Source organism: Nymphalis io, chromosome 17, assembly GCF_905147045.1.
Source record: "Nymphalis io chromosome 17, ilAglIoxx1.1, whole genome shotgun sequence".
Classification (NCBI taxonomy): Eukaryota; Metazoa; Arthropoda; class Insecta; order Lepidoptera; family Nymphalidae; genus Nymphalis; species Nymphalis io.
In genome coordinates, this window is record NC_065904.1 from 5173086 (window position 1) to 5191506 (window position 18421).

Genomic DNA, 18421 nt, shown 5'->3' on the forward strand with positions numbered 1-18421 from the left:
TGCAGCATTGACAATGTCAGAGACTATGGAGGGAGGACAAGTGACACGTGTCTCTATATATAATAGTCTGCTTTTCCTAAAATTGCCTTAAGCATGGCAGTTTTATTTTAAATATATATGTGGCTGAACATCGAAAGTGATGGTTATTAAATATATAATTAATTTTTTTAAAATAAAAACTAGTTTCTTTAATAAAAAAACTATTTTCTTATTATTATAGTATACAGCGACATAGTATATGGTGTGATAGAGTATAGCAGTCGTAAGGGCGTAGAGAGCGGCAGAGAAGGGAGGGCCTTGACATTTGTGCAAGCTCGTCTGGGTAGGTACCACCCACTCATCAGATATTCTACCGCAAAACAGCAATACTTGATATTGTTGTGTTCCGGTTTGAAGGGTGAGTGAGCCAGTGTAATTACAGGCACAAGGGACATAAAATTTTAGTTCCCAAGGTTGGTGGTGCATTGGCTATAAGCGATGGTTGACATTTCTTACAATGCCAATGTCTAAGAGCGTTGGTGACCACTTGCCATCAGGTGGCCCATATGCTCGTCCGCCTTCCTATTCTATAAAAAAAAAAAAAATTAGAGGATAAAAAACCTGTTTTCCAACAGCAGTACATCTGTAAATCTTAAATATTTATTTTTATCTAATAAAGTAGCTAAAGCTTAACTAGCTAGCCAATGATAGCGTCCGAATTAAGAGGGAAATAGAGCAAAATTTCTTATCTTTTATTTAATTTTGCTCGGGTAAATCCAGTTTGAATGTAAAAATAAAATTTTGTGTCTAAAGTAAATTATATTTTCAAGGTTGACATACCATATTTTTCAGAATAATTTATTAAATATTTGCAACACTAACATACATAAATATAGAAGCGTTCGTTGCGAAAAAGCATAGAAATGAGATCGTGCGCCGAGAGCGGCGTGTAAAGGACGAGCGGTTGAAATTTATCTAGACTTTTAAAGACTACTAGTACTACTATCCGTGAGGGAAACGATTACTTTTTTGAATATAGCAACCAGACATCATTCGGATAAGTTGTAAAGGAACGGATTACAAAAAAGGTGACGTTCATTTTTCCACATATAGTGAGTAAAAAAAATCGTATGTACTACGTGTATATTCTTTATTGGGAGAACTTGTATTTGTTTTAAGGAATCTATTCATATTCCGGATATACCTAAGTCACGAACGTAGCATGAAAAAGTTACCATTTTATATAATTTAGAAGTTTCTTTTTACAACAAAGAAACAAAATAAAAGGATTACTCCCTTGAAAATAATAAGTTTTAGATGTTACCCTCATAGTTTCAACTTTGATGGAAGTTGGGCTTTGTTTGAAGGTCAGCCAAACGGCTAGAAAAAAGGTTTGTAAGTTCTAACGGACTACAAACCTTTTTTCAGGTTCTTACCGTTTATGAAGCTTTATAAGCGAAGGAGTTTACGATAATTTTGATTCGGATTTTATTTACACCATTTTATTCTGTTATTTTATTTATTTTATAAAAAAAAAACAAGATAGCTCACTAAATGTTCATGCGCTTAATTAGTGTTTATAATTTACATTGTTCTCAGTGGTGAAAGAATACATCGCGAGGAAGCCTGTGTGTGTGAAATCTTCCATATGTTTATCCACTAGCAAATATAAGAGCAATGTTGTGGAAAAAGCTCCAACCCACCTCTAAATGAAAGGTGAATTTAAAGGCTACTTTATACAAACATAACATTAGATAGAATATAAAATATATTGATTCATAAAAGTCATCCATTCCTTTTTTCGTCATAGAAAATATCGGTTATATATGAGCCAGGCAAAGGACGAATATTTGAACAGGACAACGCTGCGGAGATAGTTCTCAATGTACCACGTATTTGCTGGGTATTGTATCCATATGCAAATACGAAAGATATTTCAATTTTACCTCAAGAATACTTGAGAATATTCTAACAAAGAACGTTATTTTTACGTAAATATAATGGCATCGACGTGTTAGCGTTGGTAGGTCTCAAATGTCTTTTTATTGAGGCCGTATTTTGATTTTTTTTTGTCGAATGTATTATGCGAAGCGAGTGTCTGGAAAAATCGAAAGATCTAGAGGGAATACTTGACAGGACGAGGCCGTACTATACGATACAATTGATACATTGCTAGTGATAATAGTAACTATGTGAGCTGTTTTTTTAGATTGTCTTAGCTTGAATACAAGCTGTAACCGTAACAGCCTGTGAATGTCCCACTGCTGGGCTAAAGGCCTCCTCTCCTCTTTTTGAGGAGAAGGTTTGGAGCTTATTCCACCACGCTGCTCCAATGCGGGTTGGTAGAATTCACATGTGGCAGAACTTCAGTGAAATTAGACACATGCAGGTTTCCTCACGATGTTTTCCTTCACCGTAAAGCACGAGATGAATTATAATCACAAATTAAGCACATGAAAATTCAGTGGTGCTTGCTCGGGTTTGAACCCACGATCATCGGTTAAGATTCACGTGTTCTTACCACAGGGCCATCTCGGCTTTCAAGCTGTGCAAGCTACTAAATATTCCCTTGCTTAATTTGTAGTTTGTAATTTAGTGCTCGGCTGTGAAGGAAGAAAACTGCCTTATGCGTATCCACCAATCCGCATTTTAGTGCGAGATGGAATTATTACTCCATTCAATAGCCCCACAGTGAATCACATAAAGACTGTTACTCTTCTATTATTTACGTGTTATATATTATATATATCAATTAATATACTAATAATTCAATATATATATTCATTTTCAAAATAGTTGATATTTTAAAGAAAAATGAGTATATATTGTTTATACTCAATACACAAGAAGACACTGTACTAGTTATTTAATTACAGATTTTAAACCAGCAGCACTGCTAGTCTTTTAAGAACTCATTTAAATGTTATAATTATTACAGTGAATGTCGCGTATCACTTTCTAACATTTCATGATCGGATGGTAATAGAATCAAGTATAATAAATTATATTTATTTAAGTACATGGATCAAATAAAGTTAGATATAATATAATAAATAATATGATATTTATTAAACAATATAATTTCGAAAGAATATTAAATAAAAAACAATATATTTGTTTTCTAATTAAATTAGTTTCATAAGTATTGTTTTCTTTGATCGCTGTGACTTTGTTTGTAAATTAAACTTAAGAAACGGAAAGGATTGTTTGTTAGTGCCTTGTTATACGTTTATTAACAATATTAAGTACTTTATAAGGAAATACTTAGAATTTGTGAGCCCTTTCAGCTATTGATAAAGGTCCCTACAATATTACGTTAACAAATTATATTTATATTGAAAAGTTTTTAGGAAATCAAACTTCAAGAGTTTGAGTGCTCGGAAAGCAATTCGAATTTATTATTTAAGCTTCAAGTTATGTTTAAGTATTAATAATTAATGTTTAATATTATAGATATTTTAATTTTTAATTATTTTTATTTGACTGGTTATTAAGATTCAAATAACATTAAATGTTGAAAATATATAACAACAGCTAATTTAATTGTTATCTTATTTATTCATAATATTTTTTTTATTAAGTAACTTTTGATAATAAATAAAAATTATTTTAAGCGAGTAGTTTTTAAATTATGAAACATATGCATAAGAGATATAAAAAAATTGTTTACATAAGACGAAGTGAAAAAGGCTCTAACTATACTTATTTTCAAATGAGATTTGTTGTATAACATATCTTTGTATATGAAAGAAAATTATTCAAAGCTTATTTTTCGTAATTCAAAACTTTACTTTAACTAATGCTTTTGTGTGTATGTGTGGGTATGTCGAGCATTATTAAAAAAATGAAAAAGAAAGTTTGTGAATAAAAGGTTATTAGTGTGTTCATGGATACCTAACGATTGCTTTCTAATGTTGAAAATTGTAAACTATTTTAATATTATAAGCAATTGAAAGTTTTTGTTGACGGTTCATTTCAGCTCTTTGTAATTTATTTTATAAGTCGATGGTAGTTTTTATTTTGAGTATCAAAAAGTGAGTGACATGCTTCTATAACGAATAAATATGTTATAAAATTGTTTTAATGTGTATTTATTGCGCTTATAAATTGTAATGTTTATATTATTTTTATTATAAAACGTTAAGGTAATAATATTTTATCAGAACTGTTAAATAATATATAATAACTGTTAAATAGTTATTGTCTGATAAAAAAAGAGACGAAGGATTCCGTTAAGTGATTAACAGCTTGTAACCTCACGAATATTTTCTTAATAATTACCTAATATGTAATCAAAGAGTTTGAAAACCTAAGGATAACCTTTGATTTGCATCGCGTATTATTCAATTTCGTAAAAGCACTTCATTAGTTTTTCTTTGACGCGACCCGTATACCGTATTGTTCTCAGCTCCACTTTGCCACGCCTGCTTTTAACCTCGGGGTAATGTGACCCCTTTCGTTTTTGTTTAGCAATTTTTTGCGACCTTTTAGGGATGAAACTAGAACGCTCGCTGACACGTCTAGAAAAAATATTTTTTATTCGTTCTTTAAGTTTTTATTGTTATAAAAATATCTATTATTTTATCGCCTTCTTATTTTGAACATTATCTAGCGATTTTTATATGACATTAACATTAAAATATGACTAGCCAGTAATGATTTCATGTAAAAAGTAAAGTAATAGCCTGTAAAGGTCCCATTGCTGGGCTTAGGTCTCCTTTTCTTTTTAAGCTTTACTCACGATGTTTTCATTCCCAAAGATTAATTTTGAATACGAATTACGAACATAAAAACTCATTGATACTAACTCGAGTTTGAACCCGTTTATCTTCGTTTAAAATTCACGTGTTCTAACCAATAGGCATATTAAACAATAATTTTATATGGTAATAATATTTATATAAAGAATAAGATAAACTTCATTTTGCTTTGATACCTCACGCAAAAGTTTATTTATTATCTGAATGACAAAATAATTTCCATATTTTCGTGTTTCGGATAACACAGAAAATACATTTCGTATTTTGCTGGCGAGTTATAAAATTAATCTCGAAATTTGGGTAGTATACACGTTCACGAAGGCGCTCCCTTAGGATTCGTTTTCACCGACGAATATTTATAGTAAGACGGCCTTAGTATAGGATACACAATAAAAATTTGTTGTGCTTTAAACTTTAAGTTAATAGTAATAAGAACTATGAATTATCATGTATATTATTTTTAAAGTGATAAAAATTATTTACCTTATTCTAAATAAAATACATAATTTGATAATAAGATCGAAGGCGATTCGGAGATTTCGATATCAATATGATTCAAATTCGCGTGGTCATGTTGCGAGGTTTTATATAAAAACTTTTTAAAATCGCATTATATTGGTTACAAACGCATAAGAAAATACAGATTTTTTTGAATAATATATGTTTTTCAAATAGCTTTGCATTCACAATTAATATTGTCGACGAAATCTATCATTTCGAAATTATTATCGTCGAATCTTTTTTTGGTAAGTATGTCGATTCTAAAAAGTTTTTATATATATATATATACCTATTATTTAGTTATTCCTAAAACGTGTCCTGCTTGGATATCTCACTTCTTCACGGTTAGTCAAATTTCATCTCTCAAGTTAAAAATACGCCACCGCATCTTCTTCATCTCTTGATTTTTCTCTTCTAAATCATTTTATTTTATCTATTTGACACAAAATCCATTTATTAAATTTGTTTTACATTATTATTATTCTTAATATGTGTAATTATCATAAGCCCGGGTTCGTCCAATGAATATTATCTACTCTTGGATACAATACCGTGTGTTCCAATCTGATTTGGAATTTGCTTGGTAGTAGAGATCATCTTCATTTATCGGATAATACCCACCGATTTGGAACAGACTAGTGGTGGTGGTGACATTAAAAGCATTGCTTTACTAGCATCAACCGATTTCAAAAATGAGGTTGTTACTTCAACCTTGTTTTATAAGAATTACCAAAAATAAAAATGCTGCAATTTTATTGCCTGTTTTTACCAGACAATACACTAGTTCACACGGCATGTATTGCGAAGCAGGCCCTGTGAGAAACTGGTGGTAGAGCTTTGTGTAAGCTCGTCTGGGTACCACTCACTCATCAGATATCAGGTTGCCAATATTCTCGTCCGCCTTTCTACTCTTTAAAAAAAAAAGTTTAAAAAAAAAACATTTGGGGACCCTGATTTAAAGACGACGATGAAATGAAGGCATCCGTATAGGAGCATTTTGAAGGATAAGATGCGTACTTTTTAGCGGGATACAGAATATGTACTTGTAGAAAACTAAAGTGTACTAAGGCCGAATAAAAATGTCATTATTATAGTTTTACATTAACTATACTCATACCAAAGTGTAACATTAAAATATACAGAAAACAAAACTATTATAAACGGAAGTAAAAAAAACTAAGTACATTTCTCACATTTTTTGTAGGTGTCTGAACCTGTCACTGACGTGCCTGACAAAAAATGGTATAAGGGCTTGATAATTTGGCTATGGCCGAAGACACTTTACTAATTGTATTTTATATAGGATTTACGCAAAAAAGTTAGCTTGACTATATGAAAATATAGATATCCATGTTATATATCTAACACTCGTATTTCAATCTAATAGATTTCTGTATCCAAGGCGTTATAGCTTCCAATGCGGAAGCGCTTTTCACACATTTCCTTATTTCCCGATGGGATATGCCAACCGTAATTTTACTGGTAAACTTCTTCGTAAAACTTTATCAATGCTCGCATAAGGCTTGTGAATATTAAATCAAATGGCGTGCAGGCGTGTTTAACGTTATTCATCCCCATTGTTCTCTATTGTTTGACCTCTAGATGGTGAAATAAACTTTATAAACAACTAGATAATCCTTTTTTATATTGTATTAAAAATGTATTGTTGTGACTTGCAATTTAGTATGCTCGTCCACTATTTTAACTTTAATGTTACAGTCGTGAATATTAACTATTCAACCGATAATTATGAAAAGTTGCATACACGTTGTCTGAGGCACAGAAAAGAAGAGGAGTTACGTAAACTTCCCCCTTCTAATACTAGTATTTATATAATCGAGTGCATGAACATATTTTCATACACAAATTTTCATTTTTTTAGTATTTACTAGCCACTTATTACACGTTGTTTTTTTTTAAGTGAGAAAATAAAAGTACTGCGATACAATCAGTATTCAGCCATGCGCCCGCACGTTTCACGTCTTTTTTCTCATGACTGTGTTAATACGTTGTATTATAATATATTGTAATATATCTAAAATAAACTGGTACTTTGTTGTTATTCACAAAAAACGAATAAGATATATTGAAAATTATTATATAATATATAATATTTTTTCCCATTTTTCAGTGTAATTATGACTGGGTTGGCCTTTTTTATAAAACATATATATATGCTTCGTTGGTCTTATGACTAGATATAAGGCCGCAGATCCCGAGGGTTCAAACCCGAGGTAGGGCCGATAAAAAGTTAGTGAGTTTTTCTATCGAAGATTCTCAGTGGCAATCCAGAATCTGGAAGTTGGAAGTGTGTACACTCCCGTGCCTCGGAAAGCACGTAAAGCTGTTGGTTCTGCACCTGAACTATTTCCGGTCGTTTTGGTTTGCCGTACCCATCGGATTATGAGAGTGAAGGAATAGAGAGTGCACCTGGGTTTGCGCACACACTTGTGGACTATAAAATGTCCTGCTTTTATATAAAACAGATAACAATTGTTAACATTTTCATTATAACACTACTTTTGCTAGTAACACAAACACCAATACACTCAGTGGAAATATAGTTTATTTTTTAATAAAACGAAGTTATATCATCCCTAAAATAAACCTTTTACCTTAATAAGTTTAAGATCTAACCAATCAATTAAAAGTGTCTTACTTTTTAGCACACCAAGATAGTTATATATAATAATTTATGTCTTTGGGATATAGCGCAGAAAATTCTATAAATATTTTATTATATATATACGCAGTTGAATAAGTTGTTAGTAATTTATATAATTTTATGTGTGGCAGGAAGGCTAGTTCATTTTTCACCCTGATGATCGGAATTGCGATTAAATGAGGAAATGCTGCTTGCATTGCTTGCATACCACCATTCCACGCGGTCACAATCAGTGCAGTAGTTATTTTTTAATTTTTATTTGTCTATATTTAAGGTTTTAATTTATTAATTCGTTTAGTAACAAAAGTTGTCTTAAGAACCTAAGTTATTTATTATCAAAATATATTTTCTCCTATCACGGATAGTATATATTTGTGTGTGTGATAAGCATATGTATAACTAAAAGTCATTTCATTGCATAAGCATTTTAGCTGATTAAGTTAGGTATCGATTTTAAGTAAAAAACGATGTATTCAGAATACTTGATAATCTATGTCAGTAGCTTAGTATTCAATAACTGTGAGTGTAACGTAAAAAAATAAAAGTACTCTCGAGCTATAAGTAATATTCCGAAATTTTTTGCACGCTTACCATTAGAGCGAGAAAGAAACAAATGTATGAAATCGAATAAATACTATTTTCTTCTCGTGACGCAATCACCATGATAATCAGTAAATTGACTATCATACGAGTGTACGGTACTTTATATTAGGTTTTACATTATTTTTACCCTACTGCCTAAAGGAGTGTAATGTTTTTAGACTGAATGTATTTATTTATGTATATATGTGAGTTTCTTTATTCACTATTACTTATAAATAACATAACAGATTTGGATGTATGGGGTATCGTGAGAGTCCTTACATCCTCACCGAGTGACAGTATAACCACAATGATTGACTAAGTTGTTTATTTTAATAAAAACAACATTCGTAGTACATACGAATATAGTTATACGGTAAATATCAAGCCGAAATTTTCTTTTGAAATGTATTATTTAATGTGAAATCTTGTTTACTGCAACATTACAAATCAGTACTCTTAAAACGACCACAGGTTTTTCATAAATACAATTCGTTTACATTATATCTGTGTTTAAACTTACCAATAAATTTATCACAGCTATACATAACACTCATTAATTAATAATAGAAAAAAAATAGCACCAAATATTACGGAATTTACGGAGATTACATTTAGGTCAAAACAGGTAAGTTCTGATTTAAGATTAAAAATAACCGAAAAGTTGGTTATTTTATTCTTAACATTCAAAATTTAATGAACCAAAAATGTTCGCATTTGAAAAAAGTTAGCAAGTGATCAATTTATGTGGCACTCGATGGATATTTTACCTGGAACTGTCCTCTCGTAGAACACGTGAGTGTGGTGCCGGTGTCGTTCGTGAACTCAACGTGATGTGGCGGTTCTGTGATTACTAGGGACCTCCGTGGCTCTGGTGTAGCCCGTACTGCTGCAAAGAAGAAAAAATAATGAAATATTTAAAAAATATATTGTGCTACTTCTTCAAATGTAGTGGTGCAACGAATAACACTATACAGTTTTGTAAAGTTATAAAAAACTGTCAAAGAACATTTGTGTGTGTGGTTGTTATAAAATGAATGATTTATAGACCTTAGGAATGAAACGATATCCTCCAAGCCGCTTAAAAAAACAAGCAATCATTATTGTAAATGTAAATATACTATTGATAAAAAAGCCCGTTGAGTGTCTGTTTCTGTTATCAAAACAGCCTCTATATAATCCCTTGGATTAAGGTCGCGTCGGACGTCGATTCCTAACATGGCAATTTTGTTTTGTGTCATTAGCGTAATGCCACAGAGGGAAGGAACAGGGGAAAATGGAGACATTTTCGCTGTGAAAGCGCACACCTGTGTTTTCTTGGGGTTGAACTCAACAAAATTATCAGAACCCCATTGGGCAATGAGTTGTAACGTCCCGTCGAGCTCAACAACAAGATCCCTACGTCTCTCCTCAACTTCTGCTCGCCCGGCCACTGCACGTCCGCGATATCCTCCATGCATTGACCTATCGTCTGCATAGCAATGTATATGCAAAAAAAGAGTGTGGGAGATAGCACAGATCCCTGGGGGACCCCAGTACTCACTACATAGAATTGTGAAGCGCAACTATCAACTAAAACATGAAGGCTACGCTTGTATAGGAAGTTGGCACTCCAGGTGCAAAGTTGAGCCAGCAATATGACTATATGCCAGCAGCTTGGAGAGAAGACTTCTGTGCCAGATTCTGTCGAAAGCTTTGGAGATATCGGCTGATAGCCACTGATTCCCCATGCTTGTCTACAGCTTCACCCCAGAGGTGCGTTACGTACGCCAGAAGATCCCCTGTGGACCGTTTAGGTCGAAACCCGTATTCGTCAATACGGGCTTAATCATTAATAAGACAGTGATCTTCTAGGTAATGGATCAGTTGGTTGTTTAGGTGATAGCTATCGGCCGATAGTTTGCCGGTACTTGTCAGATCTGTCCTGTTTCATTTCAAGCCGGTAGTAGATTTTTGACAATCAATAGTCAAATGTAACGCTTCTTTTTGAATAAATATACTGAATTTAAAATCAAATAGTAAGGAATCAGAGCGCCAAATATTTCTTTGAGCTGTTCACTCATTCAATGACACCGCTTAAAGTAATGCACGTTTTGCAAACGACTTTTTGGCTAAATTGTCGGTACCGCTATGCCTTACGAGAATTTTGCAGCGACAATATAGCCACTGTATAAAACCAAAACTTGCCGACTGCACACCATACGTCTCGCCACATGTTTTTTTTTTCTTATTTCATTAGGACACTAACGATAAATATAAGCCAGCTGAGTTTTTATCTAGATTAAACCTTATAAACGATGTAGCGTTGTAGCAATGAAAATAAAATAGAAACTTTGTGTACCTCAATATTATAAAATATATGACTAGCCAAGGGATAAAACAATTCCAGGAAATTTCTTAATAATTTAAATAAAAAAGCAGTGTAGCTGCTGAATCGTCATTCATAAAAAAGCCGTACGATAAGTTGTGAGCGTAGTGTGTCGTGTTTCGTATCATGATCGCAATTTTTTCCATGTTTTTTTCCGATCGAGATACCCAATAGGAGAATAAAAGAATAGACTCGGCAACCGCACAGATGTGGTCAGGCTAACAGTCAATGTTACTATTCTAATTTCAAAAAGTGACAGTAGCATTTCTTTTTATATATTCATTCATATAGTACGAGAATAGAAAACGACAATGCGATAACTCTTTCTAATATATTTTTATTACAAGAATGCTATTAAATAACAATAAAAATATATCATAATAAAATGTAATGTCCACACAGATGAAGCCGCAAGCGGAGCTTAGTAACCGCATGTCATAAAACTTTATATCCACTTGGATATGACCACTTCTACTCGTAAATACTTAACTGGGCTTAATATTCTTGATTACAATAACTTTGTCAACAAAAGAGGATCGAGACAAAAGATCCATTATCGCTTAATTGTAAAGATTCCCATTGTAGAGCACTTTGGTCGATTTATAATGCCACAATGAAATCTAAAGGTTAGGAAGACGCAATTTTCACTTTTATCACGTAGTAATAAGATTATTATTATCTAAATTTGAATCTTTTAACAAAATTAATTTTGTTAATAAATAATCTATTTCACTTCAGCTCAAGATTTGGTTTACGAATAACTATTTTTAAAGTCATTTTGTAAATACTACTGTTTTTAGTATGAAACTACTATTCCCATATATTGAACAAATGTCTTCTCACTATAAACTATACTTTGTTATATATAATTATTATATTGTGTATCAGAGCAATTTATGTTGACTTGCTATTTTATTTTTATTGTTATTACTTAAACTTGTACTACCCTATTACTGAAATTTATTATTTTTAAAGTTATGTTTCTGTCTACCTGCTAAATATCCTGTGAGTAACAATAAAATAAATGTTCACAAATTATAATTTATTCTTACGATATGTAAAACAAATAACCCATTTATGAATATGCACAGACTTTCATCCAACCAACATTCTCAAAACATAAAGATTGCAAAAATCTTACAAGAATCGATTATGAATCGATTCTGCGTAACATTTGTCAATGTATTGTTTACCTTTATTATATTATTTTATATTATTAAGTCTAGTTATTTTAACGCTTACAAGATACTGACAAACCAGTATCTTTATTACACAAACTAACAAAATATATAATATAAAATGATTAATAAAATTTACGTGTCGATAGATTTGTTCCCGAAAAACAGATCAAGATTATTTCAGCCGATTCTTTTAATCTCTAGGGACACATTAGTGGAAGAAATGGGTAAAAAAGGGATCGGGTCTAATAGCACTTACAAAGCTATAGTCGTTACCTTCGTTGAACTTGCTGTAAAATGTTTTGCAAATAGTTTCATGTTCGACCTTCGTATAAGGGTAATTTTTTTGTAGTCGACGTTATATTTTTAATTCTTATTCAATAGAATTAATTTAAATAAAGCATTTACATTAAAAAACATGTTTAATAGAAAATTTTGATTATTTTAAATTATATTAAGCTTACTAATTAAAAAACAAACAGTGGACAACTTTGGCACTTTTTTTGTGTACTTATTTTATCTTGAAAAAAGCAAAGATATTATATTCAGCAGCTTTGTCTTCAATAAAACATACGTTAATTTTTATTGGCTAAAATCCAAATAATTTACTTTAACAAAATAAAGTCAAAATTAATAAATTTTGAGCCGTCACATAGATCTAGATAAGTTATGTCATTTCAAACTAATTCGAAGTTATGTTGATAATATCAGACAGGCAGGTATCTCAGATGTATCTATAGTATACAGATAGGTCGTTCTGCCGCAAACCGCAGCTTTCGATTTCCGTTTAATTTCGCGACAACCGCCCTCATCTCTATATACAGAGCTAAGAATCCACCGGGTGCTAGCTTATTGTATTATGATAACTGTATAAAATATCAACAATGCAATAAAAATATCGAATTGTTCAATTTATACTTCGTAGTTCAAAATTTTGACAGGAAACATCAATTGTTAGTTTTTTTTAATTACTTAAAAGCAAAGATAAACACTACAATAACACAAACGATGAAGTGAAAAAAATAGCTTGTAATTATTTTTTTCTTAATTGGTCATGACTCAGATGAGTTTTTTTTTTATAGAATAGGAAGGCGGACGAGCATATGGGCCACCTGATGGTAAGTGGTCACCAACGCTCTTAGACATTGGCATTGTAAGAAATGTCAACCATCGCTTACATATCCAATGCGCCACCAACCTTGGGAACTAAGATTTTATGTCCCTTGTGCCTGTAATTACACTGGCTCACTCACCCTTCAAACCGGAACACAACAATACCAAGTATTGCTGTTTTGCGGTAGAATATCTGATGAGTGGGTGGTACCTACCCAGACGAGCTTGCACAAAGCCCTACCACCAGTCTGTTTTGCGGTAGAATATCTGATTGTGGATTGATGAGTGGATTATATTAAGCGCTGAATATCGCTGAACATTTAGTGGAAAAGCGGGTTGACTTCTCCGATTACATAATGTAGACTTTCAACTGTCGTCTGTGCCTAATTGTGTTATAATGAATTGTGACAGTAAAGGGAATGCTCCAGGCGAGGCTGACACGTTACAAGACGTTTATTTTATATCTGATTTGTGGGTACAAAATAATATAATTTGAAGTGAAGTGAATTGTTGTTTGTGTTCAAATATTTCGTGTGAATGAAAAAGTTTGTTAATATTTCATGTCATATCATAAAAGAGCTTGCGAGCTAACATTCTTTATGAATAAGATAAAGGCGATACTAACCTTGTATAGATAATCACAGAAAACATTTTTTGTTTTAAAAAGGGGAATAAATATTTAATTGTTACAAAGTATTAATTATAATGTATTAAATGTTATTCTTTATAAGGATTTTATTATTATTAATGTATTATTTATTTTTAATAAGGATGTAAAAATATTTTTTATATTTTTTTATATTCCGCCGGGAGGGCAAATGACTCTACTCCACCTGATGGTAAGTGGTAGTAGAGTCCAAACGCGACGACGGCCAGTACAGACGGGAAAAACGTTCTGCACTAGCCGCCTTCGCCTTGCCGGCCCGCAAGATGCCTCTTCACGCCTCGTTTGAAGGAACCCGGGTTGTAAGAGGAGGGGAACACGTGAGCTGGTAAGGAATTCCATTTTTTGGAAGTGCGACAAAGAAAGGAGTTGCCAAATTTCTTTGTGCGCGATGGAATTGATGTCACAGTTAGGCGGTGACATCGAGAACCAGCTCGCGTGGACTTAAGAAGGAAGGGGGAAGCAGGAATTAGAGAGAATAATTCTTCAGAGCACCCGCCGTGATACAGTCGATAGAAAGCGCTCAGTGCTGCTATCTCTCGACGCAATTGTAAAGGTTTAAGGGTGTTAGTGACCTTTACGTCGCCAATAATGCAGATCGCTCGTCGCTGCAACCGATCCAAGGCCTCCAGTAGGTACTTAGCGGAGCCATCCCAAAGGTACGAGCAATATTCAACGCAAGACCGTACCTGTATTTTGTACAACAGGCACAGCCGCACCTTGTTCAAGACTCCGAGTTTCCACGAAACTGTTTTTATAACAGCCTCGATGTAATCTCTTGGACTAAGGTCGCAGCGAACGTCAATCGCCAGGATGGCGATTTTGCTTTGTATCACCAGCGGAGTACAGAGGGAGGGAAGAGGGGAAAATGTTGACTTTTTCGCTGTGAGAGCGCATACCTGTGTTATCTTGGCATTAAACTCAACAAGATTATCAGAGCATCATTTGGCGATGAGCTCTAATGTCCTATCGAGTTCAATAACACAGCCAATAAATAGTTCAATAAATAGCCTCTCCTCAATTTCCGTTCGCCCAGCCACTGCGCGTCCGTGGTATCCACCATGCACTGTACTATCGTCTGCATAGCAATGTATGTTCCCAGAGAGAGCATATCATTGATATGCAAAAGAAAGAGTATGGGAGATAGCACAGATCCCTGGGGGACCCCAGCATTCACTACATAGAATTGTGAAGCGGAACCATGTACTAAAACACGAAGGCTACGCTTGTGTAGGAAGCTGGCAATCCAGGTGCATAGCTGAGCAGGCAGACCATATGCCGGTAGCTTGGAGAGAAGACTTCTGTGCCAGACCCTGTCGAAAGCCTTGGAGATATCGAGGCTGACAGCCAACGATTCTCCATGCTTGTCGATAGCTTCACCCCAGAGGTGTGTTACGTACGCTAGAAGATCACCTGTGGACCGTTTTGGTCGAAACCCGTACTGACGATCATTAATTAGACAGTGATCTTCTAGGTAAAGGATCAGTTGGTTGTTTAAAATCCGTTCCATTACCTTACAAAGTACTGAGGTGATAGCTATTGGCCGATAATTCACACACTGGAGACAGCTCCGCCGCGCACTTCTTCAGCACTATGGCTGGTATTCCATTGGGACCGCTAGCTTTCCGTACATCAAGCGATTGCAGCTCTTGCGCATATCACGTTGCCTGATTTTGATGTCAGGCATCGTATGGCCACATGAAGGTATTGTAGGTGGCAGCGCACTACAGTCACTGATGACGGAGTTATCGGCAAAGAGTTTAGCTAGAAGATCGGCTTGCTCTTGCGGACTGTGAGCTAGCGATCCGTCCGGATTTCTGAGCGGTGGCAGCGAAGGTTGGCAGAAATTGTTTTGCACAGACTTGGTCAGACGCCAGAAGCTACGGGAGCCCCTAGGATGCGAAATAAGGTCATGACCAATCTGTACAATGCGCTGTGCATCCGCTCTCGTGTATGCCTTTCTACAGGACTTGGAATTTTTATTGTAGTTTGCTTTCAGTGAGTCAATGTTAGATGCCCCACTAATGCAGCCGTTGATCCACTCGCGATATGCCGCCTGCTTAGATGATACATCATCGGCACATTCCCGAGTGAACCAACGGTTACGCGTACCCCTACTGACGAGATCTGAGTTAGGAATGTAGTATTCCATTCCCAACATTATCTCGTCAGCAACGGCAGCGGCAATATCTGTCGGGTCATTCCCACTGAAGCAACGTTCTTTCCAAGGGACCGACGCATAGTAATCGCGCATACTGTCCCAATCTGCCGACTTTTAGAACCAAACGCGGCGTTTGCATACCGCTAGTGGCGGCAGCTTGGCCTGTGGCACTCTGGTAGTTATAAGGCTGTGATCCGAAGAACCAAGAGGAGCTTGAACCACAACCTGATATTCCACCGGGTGAGAAGTTAACAGAAGATCCAGTAGAGAAGGTGCTGGCCCATCAATGTCTGGGATCCTGGTGGGCTGATCAACCAGTTGGGTCAAGTCATGTGTGAGAGCAAAAGCATGAGCAGTCCTTCCAGCATGGACAGTTTTGAGGGATTTCAACTATGATTCATGGTGAGCATTAAAATCCCCCAAAAATACCAATTCTGCGTTAGGAAACTGCTCTTGCGCAGCATCTGCCACCCGACTAAGATGGTCAAATAATCGACTTGTCTCCAAGTCACCATTGTGGGATCTGTAGAGGCACACGTAGACTCGACTAAGATGGTTCGTCAGATGAGGTCCACACGTACCACCAAAATGGAGAAGGAGGAGTCCTCCAAGCAGCGCAGTTGGTGACAGCAAACATCCGTCCTGTCGAACAAGCATATTCCGGCTGTCGCTTTGAAGGATTCTTAAAGCGTGTAGCCGGTATAATTAAGGTAGCTGGTATCGGCAGGACGGAGTATTTGTGTCTCCGTGAGGAACAACATTGCTGGCCGTGCTGTCTTGAGATGGTGGTGCACAGCGTTGAGGTTAGCGTGGAATCCACGGATGTTAGAGAACTTGACCTCAAACAGCGAGTTTATGGTGGGGGAGTGCACCGTTGTACGACCGTTATTTCTGTTTTGTTGCGCTACCATTTGGGAAAAAAAATGGAAAAGAGACGTGAAGCGAGCGATGTATTGCCACGATAGGGATGGGCAAAGTATGGAGGCGTGTTTCCCCAAGTGGTTGCCAAAAGGAAAAATACACTGACCCGCCGGACGGAAGGGACCCCGAACCCCCCAGGAAGTGGCCGCCGAGACCCCACCTTCCGGTCACCAACCGGCACGACGGTCCACCCCGAGATTATGCGTGGCCTGGTGGGGCAGCCTCGCGAGCTGGTTAGGCACGCTCGGGCCCCTGTACTATGCCACTCCCTGTCCGGCAGGTCAATACAGTTTCCCCCGGCATTGGTTCAACAGCCGTCTTCATTGGACCAACACATATCGCGGCAATACTCGCTCGGGCACTGGCTGTTCGCTGGCTGACCTCGAAACGCGGCTGCAAGCCACTTCACGAGTTTTTCACCATGCGTACGGTGGTAACAAGCCAGGCGGATGTTTAACATCCTACCACCAGATAAAAAATAAATAAATAATATATTACTTAAAAATGTTTCGTGGAGATAAATATTGCATTTATATGTTGCAATTTGACCCTGTAGTTTTAGAAATATTAGTAGATATATTTAAATAAACGCCTAATAATATACGGGAAGCGTTATTTTGCGATGTATCAACACAGCACGGGCAAATAAATCGATTGGCGAATGCTTATATATGTTGTTCCATAAATAGCATGTAACATAACGGGTAGCTAGGAATATAAAAAACTACTGATCCCTTATGATTTTTAGTTTATAGTTTCAGGACTTATATAGGCCTTATAGTATGTTCATATGTTGCATATTTATTGGGATATTGTTTACGACGTCAACGTACTCGGAGATAAATTTTGGCTTTCGACACCAACGCTGTCAGTACTGTAACAAATATACGATGCTTCGTATAAATTACTTGTAGATCTCTAAAATATCTATAGAAAGTCAACGACAGAATATCTTTTATACATAAGTTAACTTTTAATTTATTTGTTACAAATTATTCATTCTTATCTCATTATTCATACTTATAAATCTATAAAGTTAGTTTGTTGAAAACGCTAATGTCTGAATCGGTTCGATTTAAGTATTTTATCATGCGACATCGGGATAGCTAGTTGTTCACGCATCATGCCCAGACAACGAAAAAATTATTTATCAATAGTGTTAACATTTTATTAACTTATAGTTATTGCCAGTACAAAAAAATTAAATTATTATAATTAATTACGAAGCCGAGATGGCCCAGTGGTAAGAACGCGTGAATCTTAACCGATGATCGTGGGTTCAAACCCGGGCAAGCACCTCTGAATTTTCATGTGCTTAATTTGTGATTATAATTCATCTCGTGCTTTACGGTGAAGGAAAACATCGTGAGGAAACCTGCATGTGTCTAATTTCACTGAAATTCTGCCACATGTGAATTCTACCAACCCGCATTGGAGCAGCGTGGTGGAATAAGCTCCAAACCTTTTCCTCAAAAAGAGGAGAGGAGGCCTTTAGCCCAGCAGTGGGACATTCACAGGCTGTTACGGAC

The 18421-nt window shown here is 35.4% G+C and overlaps 1 protein-coding gene across 1 annotated transcript in view; it reads right to left on the reverse strand.

Moving 5' to 3' along the window:
• Window positions 1-18421, reverse strand: part of LOC126775142 (cell adhesion molecule Dscam2) — a 232919-nt gene that overhangs the window by 67701 nt on the left and 146797 nt on the right. Inside the window, exon 3 of the mRNA XM_050496926.1 lies at window positions 9258-9376. Coding sequence (XP_050352883.1) covers window positions 9258-9376 — 119 coding nt within the window. The remainder of the gene's footprint in view (window positions 1-9257; window positions 9377-18421) is intronic.